This window comes from Trachinotus anak, unplaced genomic scaffold (genome assembly GCF_046630095.1).
Source record: "Trachinotus anak isolate AG129_WGS33_773 ecotype Australia unplaced genomic scaffold, CSIRO_AGI_Tana_v1 ptg000033l, whole genome shotgun sequence".
In the NCBI taxonomy this organism is placed as follows: Eukaryota; Metazoa; Chordata; class Actinopteri; order Carangiformes; family Carangidae; genus Trachinotus; species Trachinotus anak.
Window position 1 is genome coordinate 790,342 of NW_027273884.1, and position 22,575 is coordinate 812,916.

Genomic DNA, 22,575 nt, shown 5'->3' on the forward strand with positions numbered 1-22,575 from the left:
GTGACTTCACGCAGCTCTCAGGTTCATCATAGGAAAACCAAGTGCAACAGTGCATGTTGTACAGATGTAGAAAATGTTGCTGCTTTATGAACTTACAGCTGAGCTGTCAGGTAAACTGGCTAATCGTTGACATGCTGTATCCTCCACCAGCTAATTGGCTTAGCTGAGCTTATTCTGAAGTCGCTCTCCTTGTGCGCTTTCATTATGAGAACACAAACATGTTTCATGAACAACCTGATGTAGCACAAACCCTCCCTCTGCCGGTTTCAATAAAGAGCCTGAGTGATTCTCATGTGAAGGGCTGCTGACAAGCAGTCTGCCTCGTAAATCAATTACTGCTATTGCTGAGAGGATATGAAGTAACCTAATAAATAGAGTAACACAAACTGATTATCTGTCAATGTTGTACTAATGAGGATGAGGATCACTAATGTTTAACTGAAGTCCACTCAAGTAAAAATAATTTCTGCATGCATTTATTTCAGAATTCTAAAGCTGCACTTGTAAATATTTTTATATTAATAATGGGTCAAATGACTGTGTAATATAAAAAGAGCCTCTGCAGAGCTCTGCAGCTCCTGTTATATTTTAGAGTCTTTAAGCTAATGCTTTTAGTTTTACTGCCCACAACTCTGGTGTTCTGATTCAGTCTTATTGACCTAGTTTCCAGCGACAGAAAGGGGTTTGTTTCAGGGAAAAAGGTCTGATACACTAACTGTGTGCTACCTGCGCAGCAAAAGACAGCACACTGATGTAGTTAGTGACTAGCTAGTGAACATGCAGCTAGCACCAGATATTTCCCTTAGACTTTGGTGGAGACCAAAACCGAGCTGGTAGCAGAGTGAACATTGGACTTAAATTCGTCAGGTGGCCAGAAACATGACTCAAAATGAATGTTGTTCTTGCCAATGTGTTGGCAAGAACAACTTTATTTGGTCATTATGTGTCATTATGTTAACAGATTGTCCCGCTGCCTAAAGTGACCGAAAGGTCCATATATCCTGCTTCAATGTTTAAAGGCTACTTAAACATTTTGGGAAAATGCTCATTCTCTTTCTCACAGATACGGTCAGATGATTGATACTACTCTGATGTCTGAAAAGTAAATATGAAGCTATTGCTCGTAGCTGGTTAGCTTAGTTTCGCATAAAGACTGGACAACTAACAACTAGCCTGGCTCTTCCCAAAGGTAAGAATATCCACCTACCACCACCTCTAGTGCTCACTTATCGCAATGCAAACACTATGTTTGTTTAATTTGTTATTTTGGTCAAAAACCAAAGTGCAAAAACAACATATTTTTATAGCAAGAAGTCGCCAGAATGTAATATACAGTATAACGTGTTAATTTACTCCGGTCTTTATGTGAAGCTAAACTAATTGGCTGAGGGATGTAGTACCAGCTAGCTATGTACACCTGTTTCCACCTGTTATTTGTGTCAGGCTAAGCTAACCAGCTGCTTGTGGTAGCATCATGTCTGCTGTACGAGCATCAGAGGAGTAATGATCTATCATCTAACGCTACGCAAAAACAGGTGAAAGTGAATTTCCCAAACTGCCAGACTTTAATGTTAAAAACCTTGTCTATGTAGCACAGGTTTTAAACTTAATGGGGTCAACACCACAAGTTTATTTCCCTGAGTTCCTTTGTGTCACAGCAAATTCTCTTCACTGACCTCAAACAACCAAATATCCCTGTCAGGTCAATTTCCTCAGCTCAACTTTCTGTGTCACGGCCTCAGTCCATCCCTCCCTCCTGAACCCAGACGTGTTGGCCTCAGCAGTCTGATTAGAGGGGGCAGGTAGAGGAGATTCCTTAAAGAAACTGGGACAAACCCTAAAAATGCTGCTAGCCTGGACCCAGACGTCTAGATGAGGAAAGACAGTGAGGGCACAGACTTTACCTTCATTTAGTTTAGAAGTGAGACATGACTCCTGGTGAAGCAGAGGGTGAGAAACAAGAAGTCAGAAACTGCACATATTGATCACAGCTTATGCTTCAAATTGATTTCAGACTCAAGGAGATCACGTCACTGTCTCCATGTACTGTCAAGGTTTTAGGAGCCTGTACTGTCTTTTCAGAGTATAAAAGAATCACAGGTAGACAGGGAGGGCACTTAAACATTCAAAAATTAAACAGACCATTTGAGTGTTGAAAAATTGGGAAAGGAGATTACTGAGTGCAGCCCTGTCTGATTATTTTGTCACTGTCAGCCAGGGATTTATTTGTGGTCTTGTTTGGCTGTAATATGAGTCAGATTCTTTTAGGCTGATCTTGCCGATTTTCCTTCAGAGGATTTAAAACAGCTCATTTGTCAGCGAAGCCATTTCTTTGACATCAGGATGTTGGGGAGTTCGCTGACTGATCATACCCCCTAACTTCATAGAGTCATGAAGAATTAGGGCTGAAACTAACAGTTACTTTCTCGGTTAGTTTCTAATTAATATTCTTCTCATCAGCTAATCAATTCATTATTTACGGTGTAGAAAATGTGGAGTTCAGGACTGATTTTTGTGCATATTTATGTGATCAATCTTTCCTTGTTTATTTTTGTTGCATTGAGGGTAGGTCAGATATTTCAACGTACCAAATTTTTTTTCTTAATTTTGACAAAAAAATATATAGAAAATAGCTCCATGGGATGGATACGTTTTGGATGTATTAGGTGCTGTTTGACTCATGATCCAGACGATAGTAATCAGGTTGGAGTGTGTGTGTGTGTGTGTGTGTGTGTGTTTTGTCTTGGACAGCACTGCATGTGAAACATTTACCTCCCTACTTTGTCTGAAGGGAGTCCAGGCAAAGATTGAGTGGATTAGATCTTCAGGAAACTAGCTGCCTACATTTATCTATTAATGAGTATAACTGGCAGTTTGTTCACATTAGGTTTTCCCATCTGTTCTTGACAAGTATGTTAATGCACAAGTATTTTCCCACTAATGCCTTAATTTGTTTATTTTATGGTCTAATGATATGTTTTGATATATTTAGGTAATTAAGGTGAGACATCAGGGAATGAAAATACTGCTTGTTTTGTAAGAAATATTGTATCAGATCCCATGACTGTGATAAAGGCAGCTTTCTGTTTTGAGACACAAATAGTAGATAGAGTGGCAAGGAATGGCATCTTTACAGCTAAAATATGAGCATTTTTTTCTATTTGTAGAATACTGAAAAGAGTTTTCTAGCATGTAGTTCGATATGAGCAACCAGCACGGTGTACCTTATTCAAGAGCACATACAAGAAAATGATATTTTTGACAAGTATGGTGTGTGGTGAGTGAAAGAGGAGTGAAGGAGCTTCCTCCCACACACAGCTGCTGTATCGATCTGCTGGACAACAGCAACAACTCGCCTCACAACACTCAACACTCTCTCCTGGTTTGGCAAGAAAGATTTTCCAGACAATCTTGTCATGTAGTGGAAGCGCAACTTCCTTCAGTGGCTTTGTTTACATGAGATTTATACACAGACACTGGTTTGTGTTTACATGAACCTTTGATATTTTTGCCAGTTTTACTGTGACCACGAGTAAATTATTATTTTCAGTATTGATTTATATGTTCAATGTTATTTTAGATTATTTTGGTGCATAATATTTCTAAAAAAATAAAGAAACACCCATCACAGTTGGCTGAATAACACTGAACAGGATTTATTTGTCTAAACCACAAAAATATTCTATTTATTATGATAGAAGACAGAGAAAAGCAGGAAATCGAGAAAGTAAATTGAGAAGCTGTAAAATGTTAATGTTTGGCAATTTTGCTTCACAAATGACTTAAATGATCAGTGAATTGTCTCAATTGTTATTGATTAAATGAATCATTTTTACAAGCCACAAAAACTCAGAGAAAAGGAAAAAATGAAGAGCTCTTCTTTTAAAAACAGACAAACTGCTTAGGGACATGAAAGAGTTAATAATCACCACAGGGGCCTGAGCAGCTTCACACAGCAGAAAATACCATAATGAGAATTTACATTACCAAGAAATGAAATGAGCATAAGAACAAAGCAGCTTAAAGTCATGCTTTTACATTCATGACATTTTACAGTGACTGGCTGTGTGTATATAGATGTGACTTTTAATAAGGACAGTCCATTAGTATGGACTGTTTTGAATTGTATGAATGTGACTGCCCTGCAGGCACACAGTTGGCCACCAGCAAAGTTAGATGTTGATGTTTGGTTGAATGTAGGTTGTGACGCCAGGAACCAAAATTCAGTGTCAGGACAATGTGACGTAGAATACTGACGACAGCTGACATTGATATATTTTAATTTTTAACCAAAATGTAACATCCCTCTGACGTTAGACACAGATTCCTAATCGGATGTGGTTAAAAGTCTTTATTTCTGATAATTTGTATTTTGCTGCTACCAATTAAATTTAAAATCTTTGCTAATATAGATTTATCAGATAAGTCAGGCATAATTTGACTCCAGGTGTTTTTCTTTGAAAATATGCATTTGTTCAACCTCTGCGACAATATCAATATTTCACAGGTCAAACCTTAGCTTGCTGTGAAAAATTAGCCATGAGGCAAAGGTCATGTGCTGGTATGACCATGACCTTCACACTACAGTTACGCCACTTGTTTCATTGCTGTCGGCTTTTTGCAGCTTCAGTTCAGAACTGTACAAATCTTATAAGTGTCACAGCTGATGGCAGCCTGAGCTATTTGAAAACTCAACCTGTAGGCAGATCCCAGAGGCTGCAGCAGAGCTCAGAGACTGGGAGGCCTTCACAAGTGTGAGTAATAGTCCTGAATTACAGTCGGTCTGGAAGCCTGTCTGGTGAGGAAAGCCACGGTGAGCTCTGTGTAAAGGCTCTCTGTCTGAGGTATCGACCTCACAGTGCTCTGTTGGACGCTCACACCCCTGCAGCTGGCAGACAGTGGTTCCAGGCCACAGAGCTGGCACGGTGATTGATCAAATTCAGAGTGACAGAGGACCTCAGTGAGGACATGGGTAGAAATGCGGCCTCCCCACTAAATACTGTTGATGCTGCGTCTGTGGTCAAACTTTTAACTGACAAAGCAGCACTGTTCACTATGGATGGCCTGGTCGGTCAGTTCCTCTTTGGTCCAGACTAAAACATCGTACTCAATAACAACTATTAGATTGATTGGCATGAGATTTTCTACAGATATTCATGTTCTCTAGGGCAGTGGTTTCCAGCCTGTGGGCCGGGGTCCGCAGGTGGAGCGCAAAAGTATTCTAAGTGGGCCGGCAAAAACATTAAAATTTTGGTAAAAAGATGTAAAAACATATATATCTGTGTGTGTGTGTGTGTGTGTGCGTGTGTGCGCGTGTGTGTTTTTAAATGTTGGCCCTGTGATAGACTGGCATCCTCTCCGGGGTGGACACCGCCCTCGCCTCAGCTGGTATTGGCTCCATCCCTGCCGCAACCCTGTATGGATAAGTGCTATAGATTGATGGATGGAAGGATGTTTTTAAAATAAAACAAAATGATCTTTAAAAACATAAGGCCTATCACTGTGATAAGCCCATGAAAGGAACTTTTATGTTGTCGCAGGCCGGACCACCTGTTTGCTATATTCAGTCTGATTGAGAACTAAAAGATTACATCCATGGCAAAAACTGGAGTAAATGGATAGCTGGTTAGCAACAGGTACAATTCAAAGGAAAGAGAGCCAAGAGACAGATAGTGATCTCTCTTCTGTCTTCTGTGAAGAGCTTCGCCTGCTTTCAGTTCAATCCCTAAATGTTCAATAGTTATCATTAAAATAAAAAGTGCCCTGAAGACTTGAATTTGGCCTCTGTATTGTCATGGGATCAGATGTGGGCCGCCAAACAATTTCAAGATTTTCAAGTGGGCCATGAGTGGGAACCACTGATCTAGAGGATGAATCCCTCTGACTTTGATGGTCCCCTGACTTTTCCTGTAGCACTGCCATGAAGTTCACAGTGATGGTGTTCAGTGACATGTTTTGATCAGAGTTTGATGTGAAGACTGGTGAGATGCTGGTGTTTTGTCAGTAGAGATATTCTGCTTTCTTGCATTGAAAGGCAAGGTCCAGCAAGTCCAGGTTCAAACCCCATTGTCATGCTGATTTCAGACATAATCAGTTGTATAAAGGACTATAAGAGAGGCAGTGTATTGACAGTAAATGGACTGTTACAGGAAATACAGCTGAAGCCTTTTCCTGCTAAATTCCCTTCAGATGAGAGAGCAGGAGGACAGAACACTTAGCTCCGCTGGCTGAGTGGCCATTTACAGAAAGCCCAATTCAGACCTTAAAGGTGCCTTAAGTGTATCCTACTGCAAAGGCTTTACTTTTAGAAATGGGGGAGTGCTTTCTTATTGGAAGTACACTTAGGGTAAAGACTCAAAGTCCCAAACCCATGTTATGTTGTTGCAGTTTTATTTACCACCTTAAATCTTTCACTGACCACACATCTGCAATATGGGATATCTTAAAATCAGCATACAAACATCAAACATTCATTTAATATAGAGCTGAAGTTAATTTGGTAATTTGGCTTCTCAGTTCCGTTAATGAGTCTCTGAATATTCAGGACTGTTCCAAAATTCAGCGACGCGTCTGTTCTCGTGTTTGCTCTTTTATGTAATCATCAAATCAAACACTGATAGAAGAGATGTTGCCAAGAATTGCACCAAGATTAGAAGACACCCTTCACATTCAGAGTGTGCTCCTGCATGAGGACCACTGAACTGTGCTGGCTTTAAAACAATGCTTTCTAAAGTCAGATCACACACTGACCTCCCTCTTCCATCCACGTTTTAGCAAGCCCAGTGAGTTGCATTCAAATGGCATCAGAGGATGCTGTAAAACATCTTCTCTGCCTCCTGGTGCAGCTCCTAACAGCGATAAGCAAAATCAGTAAACTGTGACACAAAGATGCACAATAAAAGACACAAGATTTTATCACGCTGTGGGTTTTTGTAAATGTCAGATTCTGCACATCGACTCTCACAACGTTCAGTGAATGCTCTGGTTTGGAGCGGAATAAATGTTGTTTTAATACACTTTATTTTGTTGTAACAAAATATATGAAAGAGCCATATATTTCAGGTTGTGTGAAATATTTTGGTTTAACCCAACTACATTGTAAAGTGCTTTCAGTGGTCAATAAGACTAGAAAAGCGCTATATAAGCAGTCCATTTACCATTGACCTAATATTTCAAGGGCAATTTTCAAACTCACAATGACGGACCACATCACTTGAAGGGATGAATGAGTGCCAGGGATGAAGGGATGAAAGTTTGAGGACAGTTTGATGAATGGAAGGTAAAGTAGTGGTGGGCGAGTGAATGGAAGCTGGTGGGTTATGAATCCAGTGGAGAATGAAAAGTAGTTTCACATTTTGAGAGAACTTTCTAGACGAGAGGATCTTCACCACTCAAATGCAGTATCTGTCCGTTAACCGCCACATACAAATTAGCAACCAGCAGCTGGTTAGCTTAGCTTAGCACACTCGAAGCAGAGGGAAACAGCAAATGAGCAGCTTTTTTCTGTTCCTTTAATATCTCATCTTTCTTCAATTCAGGAATCTTAACCAAGTATATGTGTTATGTAAATAAAGTTAAAGTTGAGGTTTGAGGAGGTAGGTGAACCTAAACAGACCAAGACAGTTACTATGAACAAGATTTACAGGTGACACATCAATAAACATAAACTCATGTATAAGCATCCAGGTTTTTAGCACATAATACTAACAGCTTATCACAGTATTTGTGAGTGTTTTCAGCCTCCCATAATGCACTGCTCCTCTGCCCACAGAATAACACAAATCAAGCTGAGTACAGACACCCGTCATCAGCTGGAGTTAAAACACTCGGGAACATTATGTGGGCAGTTAGAACAGATAAATACCTACGGCTTTTTACTTACTGTCCATTAGTGCCTTGCTGGGGCTTAAGAGAAGAAAATGCAATTATAGTCCATGTCACTGCCTTCTACAGGCTGCTTGAATAAGTATTAGATGTGTAGATGTTTGCACTGCAAGAAACGAGACAGTGACACACCAGCTTCTACACCCACACAGACTGTCATCACCCAGTCTCTGTCAGTGTCCTCTATCTGTGTTAATCCTGTCCTTTTTTGGAAATGTGTCTAAATGTACAGACATATTTAAATGTGTTTCCATTATGTTCGGTTTGTCTGTTGTTCCCTCCATCACAGCGTGGCTCATTGAAACTGCATTGTCTTTCCAGGTGGCGAGCGTAACTGTGGAGTACATGAGCTGATCTGCGTCAGAAAAGGTAGGGCAGATCAGAGCTCGGGAGGTCGGCTTTGACCCCGCATTGCTCCTCCCACTCCACCTTCCTCATCAGCATTTATCACCGTTAAATTGTCACCGTTAAAACTCGTCCTCGTTCTCCTGCTCCACTGTCGTGCTGCCGTCGCTGTTGTTGGGATGTGCTGTTTGTTGCAACCTCCTTGAGTTCTATGAGCTTATTTCTTAAGTTTATTGTTTCTATAAAACTATCTATAAAATTAGAGGAATTAACTTTCAGACACATTTTCACAAGTCAGAACAAGTATAAGAAACTCCTGAATGAAATATACAATTTTCACATATTTGTTATCCTGTCTGCACTGTGGTCAAGGATACAGAGGCTAGTCACATTTTTTTTTAGTTTTTGTTACATTTGATTATAATTAAATTGATAAGACTGATTATTTTAGATCTTACAACTCCCATAGAATCAGGTAGTTTTACAGTTTTCTTCCTGGTATTTCTTAACCAAATCACCACACACTATGTGTTACAGATTACCCAGTGGTATGGTGGTAAGACTTCAGAATATGGCCTGCAAGTTACACTATATTTTCTATGTATGAGACACCAATGAAATACATATGGGGTAACTACTGGCAGTGGTTAAGATCATTTACTTAAAGTAAAAGTACCAATACGGCTATGTAAACATACTTCATTACATATAAAAGTCTTGCCTTCAAAATCCTACTTTAGTGAAAGGACAGAGTAATTATCGGTAAAATGTACTTAAATCATGAAAACTAAAATGACTTGTTCTGGAGAAAGAAGTCTCCTGTGAGTGTGAAGTTACTATATATGAAATTATTAGATTATTAGCTTGTTAATAATGATGCAACCCATGTATAAGTAATATTTTACTGTGGTAGTGGGTGAAGGTGGAACTAGTTTAAGAAAATTACTCCGACAAGACACTGATATTCTTCACAGCCAAAAAGTAGCTGTGAACGTACATGTATGCACCTAACATCTATAATGTTCATCATATTACAGGACATAAAGCTGCTATATAATCTAGGGTTTGATTGATTTCATATTGGACCCCAAAACTACATTACCATTACCTTTTATTATAATTTTAAAAACATACAGATACTGGAAGTGTTCATGACTATAGCTAAGAGATTCACCTTTCATCTCAGGCTTCACCTAATGTTTTATTCCCCAGCAACAATAATGTTCACCATGTTAAAAATAAAAAGCAGCTTATATTATATTTTTATTTCCATATTTAACTTTGTATTTTAGTTTTACAATTTTTTGTTGTTACTCAATAATTATGTTACTGTATATTGTGTATAAAATACTTACTCTCAAATGTATTAAGTCCTGTTTAAAAACACAATTTACAGAGTTATTTTCTATTATATTTCCTTAAGTAAGATTTAATTGTTACCCTGTATATAATTTTAATATACAAATAATTTTAAAGAAATAATTTGCAACATTTACATATTTATTTGTTGTGGTGAGTAGACATGATTTGTTTTCGATGTGGCTGCAGATATAGAAGGTCATGATAATCCTGCAACTGCTTACAGTTACAAAAACAAGCTTTTAACAAATCAGGAAGGTTAGAATAATTATAATTTTGCATTTTCTGTACTTAGTGCCTCTCTGCCATGGTATTCTGGATGTAAATGAGACTTTTTTCAACCAAAAACAAAATGCTCAAGTGAATTTAGAGGGTGCTTATCACAGTGTATGAGCCAGCTGAATGGTCTGGTTGTATAAGTGTGTGTGTGTGTGTGTGTGTGTGTGTGTGTGTGTGTGTGTTTAATAATTTGGGTTATCCCATTTGTTTTTTGTGATTGTTGAAGACCGATTCCAAAGGAGTGTGTGTGTGTGTGTGTGTGTGTGTGTGTGTGTGTGTGTGTGTGTTGAGACTACACAGTAGGTATTGTGCTTCGGAGCATTGTCTCAACATGAGTGGGAGTGTGTATGGGAGAGCTGGTGAGAGTGCTTATGTGCTGGCTGTGGAGTGTGTGGGTGTCTTTGTGCTTTTGAGATGATTTTGTGCTTTTTGACATTCAACATGGCAACTGTTTCCATGTGGACTAAACACGACAAAGACAATGGAGACGTGCAACAATGACTGCGATGAACAAGCATAAATATCAAGAATAACTTATCAAGGTTAACTCTGAACCTAAACATTACAACTTTAGGTGTTGTCATCAGCCATCCACCATCTACTTTTTTAGCCATATACCTGAGTCGGGTAGCCATGGCAACAGGGTCAGCTGAGCAGCCCAAATGTACTTTTCCTCCAGCAATGTCCTCTTGTTCCCTCACAGGGGATCTGTAAGTGCTCCCAGGCATTGTGGGAGATGTAGTTCTTCCAATGTGTCTTATGAGCATCAGAAATCCCTCTCTTGATGACAGACGACAGCTGAGTCTTGCTGTCAAACAGTCCTTGATTTTTTTGATCTTGATGATAAAATTGCAAACATACATTTTAGTGGTTCTAGCTGATTGCGATTGAGACTGAATTAAGTAAACATCTTCATCCAGTTGATATAACCCACCAGTTAATAACTCCTGAATTCTACTGCAACTAGAATTGACCTTATCTTTATTTTTAAACAAATGGTAAAGCAGGAATAATACCAAAAAAAAATAAAAAAAATTAACCTGTAGCAACAGTGTGTCAATTGAATTTACTTACATCATAAACTAGTTCAAGTAAAACAGACAGTTTGTGAAAGCCACAGATGTTTGTCATATTTTTCCTGTATTCAGATTCTTTCTAGATGTAAGTAGTTGTGTCCCTTGTTCCTTTTCCTCAGTTTACTCTTATATCTTAATTATTGTAATCACAAGGGAAGAATGTAAAGGTGGGAGTGTGGGAGTTTCTGCTGCGTCTTATCCTTTAAATCCACTCTAAACACAGACTCTAATAAAGGTGCGTGCTTCACTTTATAATGGTTACAAAGTTACTTCCCTACATCACTGTTCTCTGTGCTTCTTGTGTAACAAAGACTTTTATTGTTTAATCTTCCTGTGAGTCATCTTTCGCTCCTCCGCACATTATCTAAGGGCTATTCTCAGTATTTTAATGGAACACGGTTGATTTGGTGAAGTCAGTCAAACAGGAAAATGAGAGATGGTGATAGACATCCTACACCACACAGCACCTACTCTGCATTACAGCACCACAGGTCCCTATAGCAGCACTAAACGTGCAGTGTTTGAGTGTGGCAAAGGGATTAAAAGAGAGGAATGAAGACTGAATACAGAGTTTGTTTATAGAATAAAACATATATATATATATATATATATATATATATATATATATATATATATATATATAGCATATAGTCAGGGAGTCCAAAGTAAAGAGAAAAACTGTCTGTGGGTTTCTGTGATTCAATCTTCTTTTCCCTGTTTGGGAATTATACAGAGCAGGATCCCGCTCCATCTGTGCTGTGAATTATTCAGTCAACAGTGAGAAGCTGATACAGTGTGAGCAGACAGGCATTCCCATGAGATAACGCCTCCTGCTCCCACCTCACCATGTGACCAAACATGGCGAGCTACCAAACAATAATCCAGGCTCATTGCAGGCAGGCAAATTTAACCAAGAGCACAATGCATTAATTCAAAAAACAAAGAAAATCTTTTTTTTTCCTGTGCAAACGTGCATCTTTGTAAGATAAAAAGTCAAGAAATAACAGCTAACATTGGGTTATGTAACACTCTTTTCTACTTCTTCAGGTGTGAAGGAGTGAGTCTGGCAGTGAATATGTAACAGTCTTATTGTTGAAGCAAACTGGACTGCTCCTTTTATAACGGAGTAGATATGTGTGTTGAACAAGCCACACTTCTATTCCACTTACCAAAGCTTTAAATAGACGTTTGTTCACTGTTGTCATCCTGGACTTCAGCATAAGAGGAATATACTTTTACTTTTATCAGACCTAGATTTAAAGGTCCTTGTTTCTCATGTGCACAAACTACACTTGATAATAACACATATATATAATAAACAAATAGAGTGAAACAAATGTAAAAGTGCAGGCAGTAATATTATTCACAGTGACACTGATAGCTGAGTCTAGTTAATTGTTTCAGGCATGATAAATAACAGAAGCACATCATCATCATTATCATTGATCAGAAAATAAGACGTCAGTCTTTGCCTAAAGTACACTTTCTTGCCACATGAGCTCATTATCTTCCATCTGTACTCAGGCAGTCATTTAATTTAAGTGAACAAAATAGACTTTACATAAACTGGTTTTCATTTTGCTTCATTCATCCTGGTGGATGAGCTCAGCAGTAATTTCAGGAGTGAGCAATGGATTCTTTCAAATTGTGCTGTGTTTTGTCTCTTTTATCACCTCTGTCTTCTTACTTACCCTTCAGTAGACTCAGTGATATTGTTAAATGTCTCAGCCATTTGTTCAGCTGCTGATATAGAGAATCTAGTTCTGTTTCACCTCATGTAAATTAGTCCTTTAATCTCAGAGCTTTAAATCAGGGTTTTAATGGCAATAACATGGGCGCATTATCCCATTTTAATGCTTGATCTTTATTTTGAAATTATTAACAGATAGGAGATTAAATTATATTAGTGCACCCAGGATCCTTAAAAGGGCACTCCACTGATTTTACACATAAGGGTCATGTTGCAGAGTGCTGCTTAGCCTGCAAAAACAGTTGCATCAAGTCTGTAGCTTGGGCTTTCAGAAAGTGGCAACCCACTGTGACGTCACCCATTGGTTTGTCAACTGCTGTGTAGAAGGCTCGAGTTGTAATTTGGTTTTTTGAAACCAGAAGAAACCATATTTGGCTGAAAGGTAGAGCTGAAGAGCTGCTCTGTCCTCTATCCTGATTGTCAGGCAGGTGTGTGGTACAGTCTGTCAGTCACACAGTAGCCCTAGTAGTTTATTTTCCTACAAAATATAGGAAAATCCATAATTTAAAAAGTGAACATCATGTTGTATTGAGACCTTAAACTTTTTAGGAAAACATTTACTGAGGTAATAAATCAAGCGAGAAGTGGGGTCATTTTCCCATAGATTTCAATACAAACTGACTTCTTTTTGTAACCAGTGGAGTCTTCATCCATCATCATCTGTTCCTTACAATTTTGTCATTCTTCTTAAATATAGGAGTCCCCACCTTTATCAATTTAATCAAGTATCTCTTTAAGGCAGTATTTTAAATCTGATATGCTCTAGATCCTAAACAGTTTAACTTTGATCGTTTTCAAATGTTCTCTCTAAGCTTGGTCCGGTGAAAGTGGGCCTGCAGCGGAGTCAGTCACTAGTCTGATTGTGTTGCACAACCTTTTCATTGGTCTGCTTTTTCTTTCCCACTGCACTCCACAATCCACACCCCTCTCACCAATATACTGTGGATGATGAACAGAATACAGAGTGGTGCACACACACATATGTTTTCTGTCTTGACGTGTGTGTGTATGCTGTGTTTGAGAGTGTGAAGTTCCTGGTCTATCCTGCATAATGCACTGAATACAAACATCTGCTGCAACACCAGGAAACAAGAAACAGTATTTGCCATTTTATTGCAGAGTACATAAAACTGTACTTTGTGAAATCCTGCAGTCTCTTTACTGCCATTACACATATGGCCACATAGCTCCTCTTAGTATCTGGGTGTCATGGGTGCAGTTCCCTTTTTAAATTTTGCAGGGTGCCTAATCTATGAAGCTGTAAAGATGATTTGTTTAATGGGTTTCCACTTGTTGAAGAATTAATTCCACTGACAGCATAAGACAAGATGCGGTCAGTGTGAAACGTCTCTAACATGACAGCTGTTTGCAATGATGTGTGTATTTACACATGAGACTAATATCATCTTGCACTCCTCTCTAACTTGTTCTCAGCGCCTCATCAGCATCATCATCAGTGTCCACAGCCTGTTCTCATTATGCCGGGAAAACAAAGCAGAACACAAAGTGACAGTTTAGTACGCCGGAGCATTTTCACTTATTAATGTGTAGCAGTTTGTGAATTTTCAGTGACCCACTCATACTCTGGAGACATGCTGTTAGCACGACACACTAAAAGTGAATTCTGTAATTTTCTGCCTCTAATTAAAACACATTAACTGTGTAAAATGTCAACTATTTTCTTAGGTCAAAGCAGGTTTTGGAGAGGTCTGTATGAAAATGAAAATGTTCTGCTAAATTATCTGTGTTTTATCCAGTTTGAAAGGATTACATGAAATAATGAAATAGTTGGCAGCAGCTTTAAGCTCATTTGATCACTTTGATATGACAAAGTTGATCTGCTACCGGAGCGAAGAACAACTGACTTAACATAACAAAAGCAGACACAAAGGGTACATATGATGGACAGACATGTAAATGACAACAAACAAAAACAAGAACAGTCATAGAGATGTAAAAATGAAAATAACATGGTGTTTGTGTGTGTGTGTGTGTGTGTATTTTTCAATATTTATATGTGAGGTAGTCATATGTATCTGTGTTTTGTGATCATGGGTAGACTGGTTTATGGGGTAGTGAGTGTGGCCTGGTGGCATGTATGTGGAGGGTAAAAAAAAGAAATTATAGTGGAAATGAATGATGTAATTTAAATATAATTGTAGGGAAATTGTAATAAAAAAAAAACATAACATTCTGACGGCTAAGAAAAGAAGTCTCCCCTGGGTGCACAGCTCATGATCACATAGCACCTACATCAAGCTGTTTGAAGGTCGTACATGTGGTGGAAGGTCATACAGCTGATCTGGATTTCATCTGTCAAAAACTCCCTCAGATGGTTTTAATCTACGGTTTCTGGTTTAACAAATCCTGTTTGCATCTAATGATGTTTATCTCCAAACCAAACTGAGTCTGCTGATGTGTGGCAGTCAGCCGTGCATTTAATGAGATTTGACTGGCCTGCGTGTCTGGGGTCTGGAGTGATGTTGCACCTGAGCCTGTTGCCATGGCAACCAACAAGTTGTGTCACTAGAGTGATACAACCTCTGTCTTTCTCTCCGCACTCTCTCATGCACTTGTTTTCTGTCTCTCCCAGGCCCTAGAAAATGGGCTTCTTGTTTTGAGTATTGCATTAAAAACATTAATTTCACAATAAAAGTACCCCACAATGCCCTGAACATAAACCAGCCACATTAATTTTGATATTAATAAAACAACAATTCATTTAAAATAAAGAATAGAGCCATTCCACTGACAGGAGTTTGCTTTATGCAAATATGATCAAATTGTGTCAAAAAAGTGAGTGAACGGTCAGTAAAAGTAGCAACATACATAAGAGACAGCAAGAAACATCCTGTTTATGACAGAAAAGAGTTTATCAGCAATGTGTTTCAAAACTGAGCAGCAGAGTGTAGAATCATTTTCAGCTTGCTCTCATTTGTTCATCAAAATTATGCTAAAATTGTTTTTTTACAATCGTAATATATTGATATTTAAAATGGCAAACAGCAGCAACTTTAATTTCAATTTCTGTGTTTCAGTTTCTCCAGAGGTGCTGGGGTTTCTGACGGCCATTGGACTCTTCATCATCCTCATGACCCTGTTGTTCTGGTACCTCAACAACAAGTTGGCACTAGAGAACCCAGGGAGCCTTCAGTGCCTTGATGACTTCAGGAAAAACACAGAGCTGCAAGGCAAGGCTGCATTTATACACACACAGTGGGAGTGGTTTTATACAACAGTTAAGTTTCTTGTGGACATTTCAAGATCATTTTTGTTCTTTTACACAAATCCTGGATTTTCCTCTTTTCAAATACACCTAATGCCCTATGCTAATGGCATTTTTATGCTTCTAGTCAAGTTTAGACTGGTTTCTGTGAGGGATACAGTGCCCTGTATTCAATATACATCCATGTTAGTTGCCACTTGGGACATATCGGGCTACACTGTTTTGAGAGATTGTAGACCATTAGCAAGTTTTCAGTTCTTGGACAAAACCTAATAAAGTGGGGTTGGATATTTGGGGTAGAGAAAAGAGATTGTATTTGCAAACTTGTCAGTTTAGAACTTGCATGTTCAACTTTCTCCTAAATGGTGTGGCCTGGACAGATATCGACAGATATCGTATAAAAACAAAACTAAAAAAAATAAATAAATAAATCATGATTGAAAATAAAAAAACAACAGGATTTTATGTGACAGTTCTAACAACGAGAAAGATAGTATAGTAAATCAAACTACACTTACACTTCCAGTTATTCAGGATTGTATAGTGACCTTTTTCAAGAGCTTCTCGAGGTTTCACCCAGGCTTTAAATCAGCCAGACTCAAGTCACTTGTAAAATTCTGTAAAAATGATGGACCCATGTCTCTGACTGCAGCATGAGGCCTGACCTCTGCATGGAGACATTTTCCACTGGCACTGGCCTTTCTCAACCCATGAGGGGATTACTGTTGCTGACAGATGTAGGGCTGTTTACTCATCGTCTGTCCACAGGGCTTCAGAAGTTTAAAAGGTTGGTGGCCCAGGGGAGCCCCTACGGGGAGCCACCTCTACCCTGAGAAGCCACCTGGTAAACACTCAGTTAAAAACAAAGGGAGGCTGTGTAAAGTGATTAGGTGATTGTGGTGTGTAGCTCTTCTCTTCTTTATTTTTTTATAGAATGGCTATTTCAACAGCAACATGGGACAATTTAGTTTATTGTTCACATCTTGTGTTAAATTGTATTATTAATTGTATTAATTATATAACACAATCTATTGAAACTGTCCTGTCTGTGTCTAAACGTGTAATTTTTAGAATCTGTATTTTTAATAGAAGCTAAATCTTTTATTCTTTATGCTTCATGCTCTGACACTAAACACACTAAATAAGCAAAGTTCGTTTTTAGAGATTATTCAGTCTGCAATGGAGACATTTCAAAGCTCTGCTGCCCCCTCCTGGAAGAAACATGAAGCTACAACTGGTGTTTCAGTGGTTGGACGGTGTAAAAGCAACTCTTCCTATGTTGTACTAATACAGTGTATTGACAAACATATATATTCAAAACATATTTAACATATTCTAAAATACGATCGATATGCAAAGAAATCATATTTGCAATTATTTCGGCAGATATTGCAATTGCGACATGAGTCATGATTTTAGGTAATTTTGTTGTATATATATATCAATAATATTTAGTTTTCTTCAAGAATGTACCAACAATAATTTTTTTAAATTATTGTTTTTCTTTCTGTTTTTCATTTCCCTCCCATATATGTAGGTTTATATGAGAGTGAGCAGTACATTAGGAATTATTGTAACCAGCCTCAAAATTGCCATATACACATATTTATATTTAGGTTTTTAAAGATCTTGCTTATATATTGTAGTTTACAATTCATTACCGATAAGTTTCTGCATAAGAAGTGTGTCGGTATATTAGATTTCTCTGTATGGAAGATTTTTTCATACATTTCCATAAATATTTTTCTGTTTCATAACAAGACAGTATGTTGCATAATATGTCTGATAATAGGCAGAGCACCATGGCAACATGACTGTTGCCAGAAACCTTCATTAAACCCTCAAGAATCTGCACCATGGCTATATCTGGCTACTGAAAAGTTTGTTAAGTTCACATATTGCAAATGCTTCACCTTAAATGCAATCATACCAAGCTGATCATCCGTTTCTATTCTATGTATTATTCTCTCTGACTGTCTTTGTAGTGTTTTTTGTCTGTTTGCAGAACCATCTTCCATGGTTCGTGTTGAGTTGTGAGCATATGCACAAACATATCTGTTTTTACATGTCATCCGATGCAGCGTTCTCTGTCTGCTGGCCTATAAAACCTGAACCTTGAAAAATGCTGTTCCCTTATTGACATCTTCTCAGAAAACAACAGCACGATTTGTTTCAAAACAAATATATTTAAAATATAAAAGATGAGACCAAGGCAGAGTAGATGACAGCGAAATCTATTACAAGTCAAAACTGCTCAAATATCCATACTGTACAAGGTGAGGCTCCATGCAAGTTTTCAGGACTCATATTTATTATGCATCCTAGAATCCTTGATAAGATAATGATTAAAAATAAAACATCTGACACCTTTGAGAATGGATTATGTCACTTGTGTTACGACACCCACAACCATAAATGGAAACGAATCATGACATCCTGTAATTTTCTCAGCAAATTCAACACACACAAGACACCGGAGGATAATCTGGATAATGGGATGCAGGAGAAATGAAATAAAGTCCAGAAAACAGCATCACTGGATGGGTGTGCAGATCCTCCTTTTAGATTGTAGTGCATTCAGACACTAACACCTTAACAAAGCTTTGACTCTCTGTCCAGAGTGGTTCAATCAACAGATGCCACAATGAAATACTGTCAATGTTTTTTCATGTTTTTATACTTCAAAACAGTAAATAAATAAAGGAATTAATTTTTTCAATTAAATTAAAAAAAAAATTTCCACCACGACCATCATTATTTCATTACAGCATTTAAGTGTCATTTTAACAATGCACAGTTTGGGCCAGTAGATGCTGCCAGTCTACTTTATTTCAATCAACAACCAGCTCTCTTTGCTTGAGAGAAATCATTTTGCATCTCAGCTTGTCCCACTGTAACCAGGCCGTCATTCTGTACCCCAAACAGACAAGGCCTACTCCGACGCCGACCTGCAGGGCTCATCATCGGACAGTGAGGATGAACTGATGGGTCAGTATCAGGAAGCAGTCAGCCGCTCCCAGGGCCTCAGGGGAGGGGCCAAGGCAGCCACTAATGTGAAACACGCAGGAGGTTTCAGCTGGGAGAGCCGGCAGAAGTACAGCCCCCTGACCGCGGATTATGACGGCTACAGCAGTGAAGCTTCAGCTGACGACGGTAAGATCTGTTTCTGTGAAATGAATTAGGAAAAAACACTATGCTTCCCTGTTAGTATTCATAAGTGGTTTTAGGTTATTCCTCCTTATAGTCACTTTGAATTTTTGGTTTATTTTTCCAAGAACATCCACAAAGGACACCTCAACCGTACAATCAAAATTTGCAGTAAGATTAGAACAGATATTTCCCTCTTATCACTGCAGCGAGCTTGAGTCAGTTGTACAGACTCTTCTCCATCTCCACCATGCCAACAAACACAAGCACACCACACACAACGTACACACTGGTGCACACTGTCAGTTAATCCAGAGAGGTGATCAAAGCAAAGTTCCCGTTCAGCACACTCTCCGTGGGAGGGTTGTGAAACAGTCAACTGTCTGCATAATCTGCACAGCCGCAGCCTCACACTTTTTCTTTTTTCTTTTATTTATTAATTTTTTTTATTTGATGCATCTCTGTTTCCCATCTGCCACATTCGTCATCACAGGGTATTTACCGTGGTGGATGGAAATCTTTTTTTCTTTTTTTTCTATTTCAACACAGACCAACCCACAGGAGAACATGGGCACTGACCTATTTGGATTAGTCAGTTTGTTCTCTTATTTATGTGTTAGAATATTTGACTGGAAGTGAGCACTGCTGATTTATTTAACTTCATAAAAGTACCATACACGCTTCAACTCAACCCTGAATGTGAATCAATCATTTAATTCATGTAACATATCTGACATGACATCAGTCAAGTAAGAAAGCTGACCATGATATACAATAAAATAGATTTAAAAAGCTATAAAAACAATAGGAAAAAAAAACAAACAAAAAACCCATAAGAAAATCAACAATAAAATAACAGATAAAATACAATAAAATACAATTTACAACATCGACACAATAAAATAAAGTGACTAATGACTGAAAACCATATTTAATTAAAAGCCAAAATCAAAGGAATTGTTTAACATTTTGGAAAATACACTAATTAACCTTCTTTCAGAGAGTTAGATAAAGAGCTCAGTACCACTCTCATGTCTGTACGCTAAGTATGAAGCTACTGCCAGAAGCTGGTTAGCATAGTTTTACACCTAGGTTTTGTACAAATTATACAAACTAGATATAATGAATTAAATAACGAGCCTTAGATGTGCTGGTAGGCTGTTTTTTTTTTGCCATCAGACAGAGCCAGGCTAGCTGTTTGCCCCCATTTCCAATCTCTATCCTATGCTAAGCTAACCGGCTGCTGGCTGGGGCTCAGTACTTACCGGGGAGATATGACAGTAGTATTAAACTTCTCACCTAACTCTCAGCAAGAACATGAATAAAATTATGTGACAAACTATTTCTTCAAAGAACAGACATAAGCAAATAAAATATGTCCTTTTTTATTGTTACAAAGAGTAATTGTTCAAATCTTAACAAAATAAAACAAATCAAATGAGTCAATAAAAATAGCTGCAAGAAAGGTAAAAGAAATAAAAAGTAGAACTTGGATGTTATGATTTGTAACAACAGCTTTCGAGAGCCATTGATAGATTATTTGCATTATATAAGAGACACACAATCAATTAAAATAAAGAGGAGGCCTGGGGGAGGTGGCAGTATCTTGCAAATTCTAACACGGTTGTTTTGTTTGGACACATACAAAGATGCAATATCATGTGCTGAGTTTGACATCCTCAGAAAGTAATCAGCCATGTTTAAGTCTCACAATGTTTTTCAAAGACAGAAACAGTGTAATCTTTGCCGGGGTCCTCAACTGGTGAATCACATCTGAACCAGCTTTGTGTTATATAAGACAGTGGGTTCCAAGGCTGAGTGTCTGGCACCATCTATTTAAAGCTATGTTTGAACTCATAGCTGAGGGATAAATAGTGCATGACATGCTTCTGACTCCATTAGTAAAGACGCAACATACTGCACAAGGATGTTGTTATGCAAGTGCTGCAAAAGTTGTGCGTCTCCTCATAACCACTAGATGGTCTCTGTCATCCGCAGTCGAATATCAGATACATGGTAATCTGGGACCAGATTCAAGTGGGGTACCAGCAAAAGTAGGGCTGTACGAATTTCAGGTCATTTTGGAGCGCATACACAAAAATTCCTGAAAATGATTTCATTTTTGTAATACCAACAGGTTTTCTAAAGGACAAGTGGCAAAACGAAACACAACAGCCTCATTTAATCTCTGTCTCTCAGTTGCAGTGATTGTTCATTTCGAGGCTTTAAGGATAAGAGCTAATCAATGATTCTTGGCTGACAGTCAAGTGGCTCTCTGACAATGGTGAGAACAAGCAATCTAGATTACTGATTTGTTGCTGTCCACGAACAGGGACACAAAATCAGATTATTGTTCATTCGTCTTTGTGCGTGTTGCCTGCAAATTATTCATATTATTCATTTGTATCTACAGTGACAAAAATCATGGTTTTAAAGGTGCCACATACAGCTGTTTTACCACAAATTATTTTTTAAATGACAATGTAGTTTAATGCGAACATTATTTGGAACAGTGAGTCGTTTTTGTCTTTTGACCCTTTAAAAATTATTATATGTTATATGTTATTTTCCTGATTGATTTCTTTAGACCCCGTTTTATGGTAGCTGGTTACTATTAATCTTTCCTGTTATTGACCTTTAGCTTCCTTCTGGCTCTTAGAAATTAATCTATCAAACACAAAATGGTAACACGTTTAAATAATCTGAAAAGTAATATTCTTTTTTTTTAAATGATGGGACCATGAAATATGGGTAGCCTTCAAACAAATCTCCACCAACCTTTAACTAAAAAGCAAAGGCTTTTCAATGAATGCATTTCAAAGAAGCAGTTCACACTGTATTCAAGAGTTTTTTGTACAAAGTCATAGCTGAATCATTTTCAGTGGTAGTAAGAGTCCTTGTGAGGAAGAGAGAGGCAGGAATTTGAGTCATTGTGCCTGGCAGCAATAATTTGAAATGTACTTGGTTTATTTATATGACAAAATTGTAACTATGAAAGGTCTAGTGTTTGTGTGAGTCAAATACCCTTAAAGGTTTCAAGCATTATATTGAAAAGTCAAGGTTCGTAGCAGATTATTTCTTCCTGTAAAATATAAAGAGGGCGTGAAGAAAAGATATCCGAAAAGGAAATTCAATCATATTTGCAGTTTCTCTAAACTTTCTTTTTTTTTGTGACATCAGATTATCACAATCAGGTTATTTTTAATCCACAACACACTAATCTAATCTTCGCCAAGTGAAGTGAAAACTCTGTCCATCCACGACTGCACTGGTTGAAAGTACTAGAGGTTCATTATTTTTCTCCCTGTGGTAAGACTTAGATGGCTGTGGTTTTCTCTCCATCATGGATCCCAGCGAGCCACCATGGATCAGCAATGATGAAGCAGCAGCCTCATGCCAGTAATGACATCAGGTCACTCTTTCTCTACAAACCCAAAAATGTGGACAAGGGTAGTTTCTATGATATAGTTGAGGATGATTTTTATTTACTTCATTTCATTAATTTCAAA

At 38.1% G+C, this 22,575-nt stretch overlaps 1 protein-coding gene across 2 annotated transcripts in view; it reads left to right on the forward strand.

The window, feature by feature from the left end:
- syt14a (synaptotagmin XIVa) overlaps positions 1-22,575 on the forward strand; it is a 45,509-nt gene that overhangs the window by 6,366 nt on the left and 16,568 nt on the right. For both annotated transcript variants that reach the window (XM_071471421.1, XM_071471422.1), the window contains exons 2-4: positions 8,206-8,253; positions 15,732-15,884; positions 18,845-19,072. In XM_071471421.1, coding sequence (XP_071327522.1) covers positions 8,206-8,253; positions 15,732-15,884; positions 18,845-19,072 — 429 coding nt within the window. The remainder of the gene's footprint in view (positions 1-8,205; positions 8,254-15,731; positions 15,885-18,844; positions 19,073-22,575) is intronic.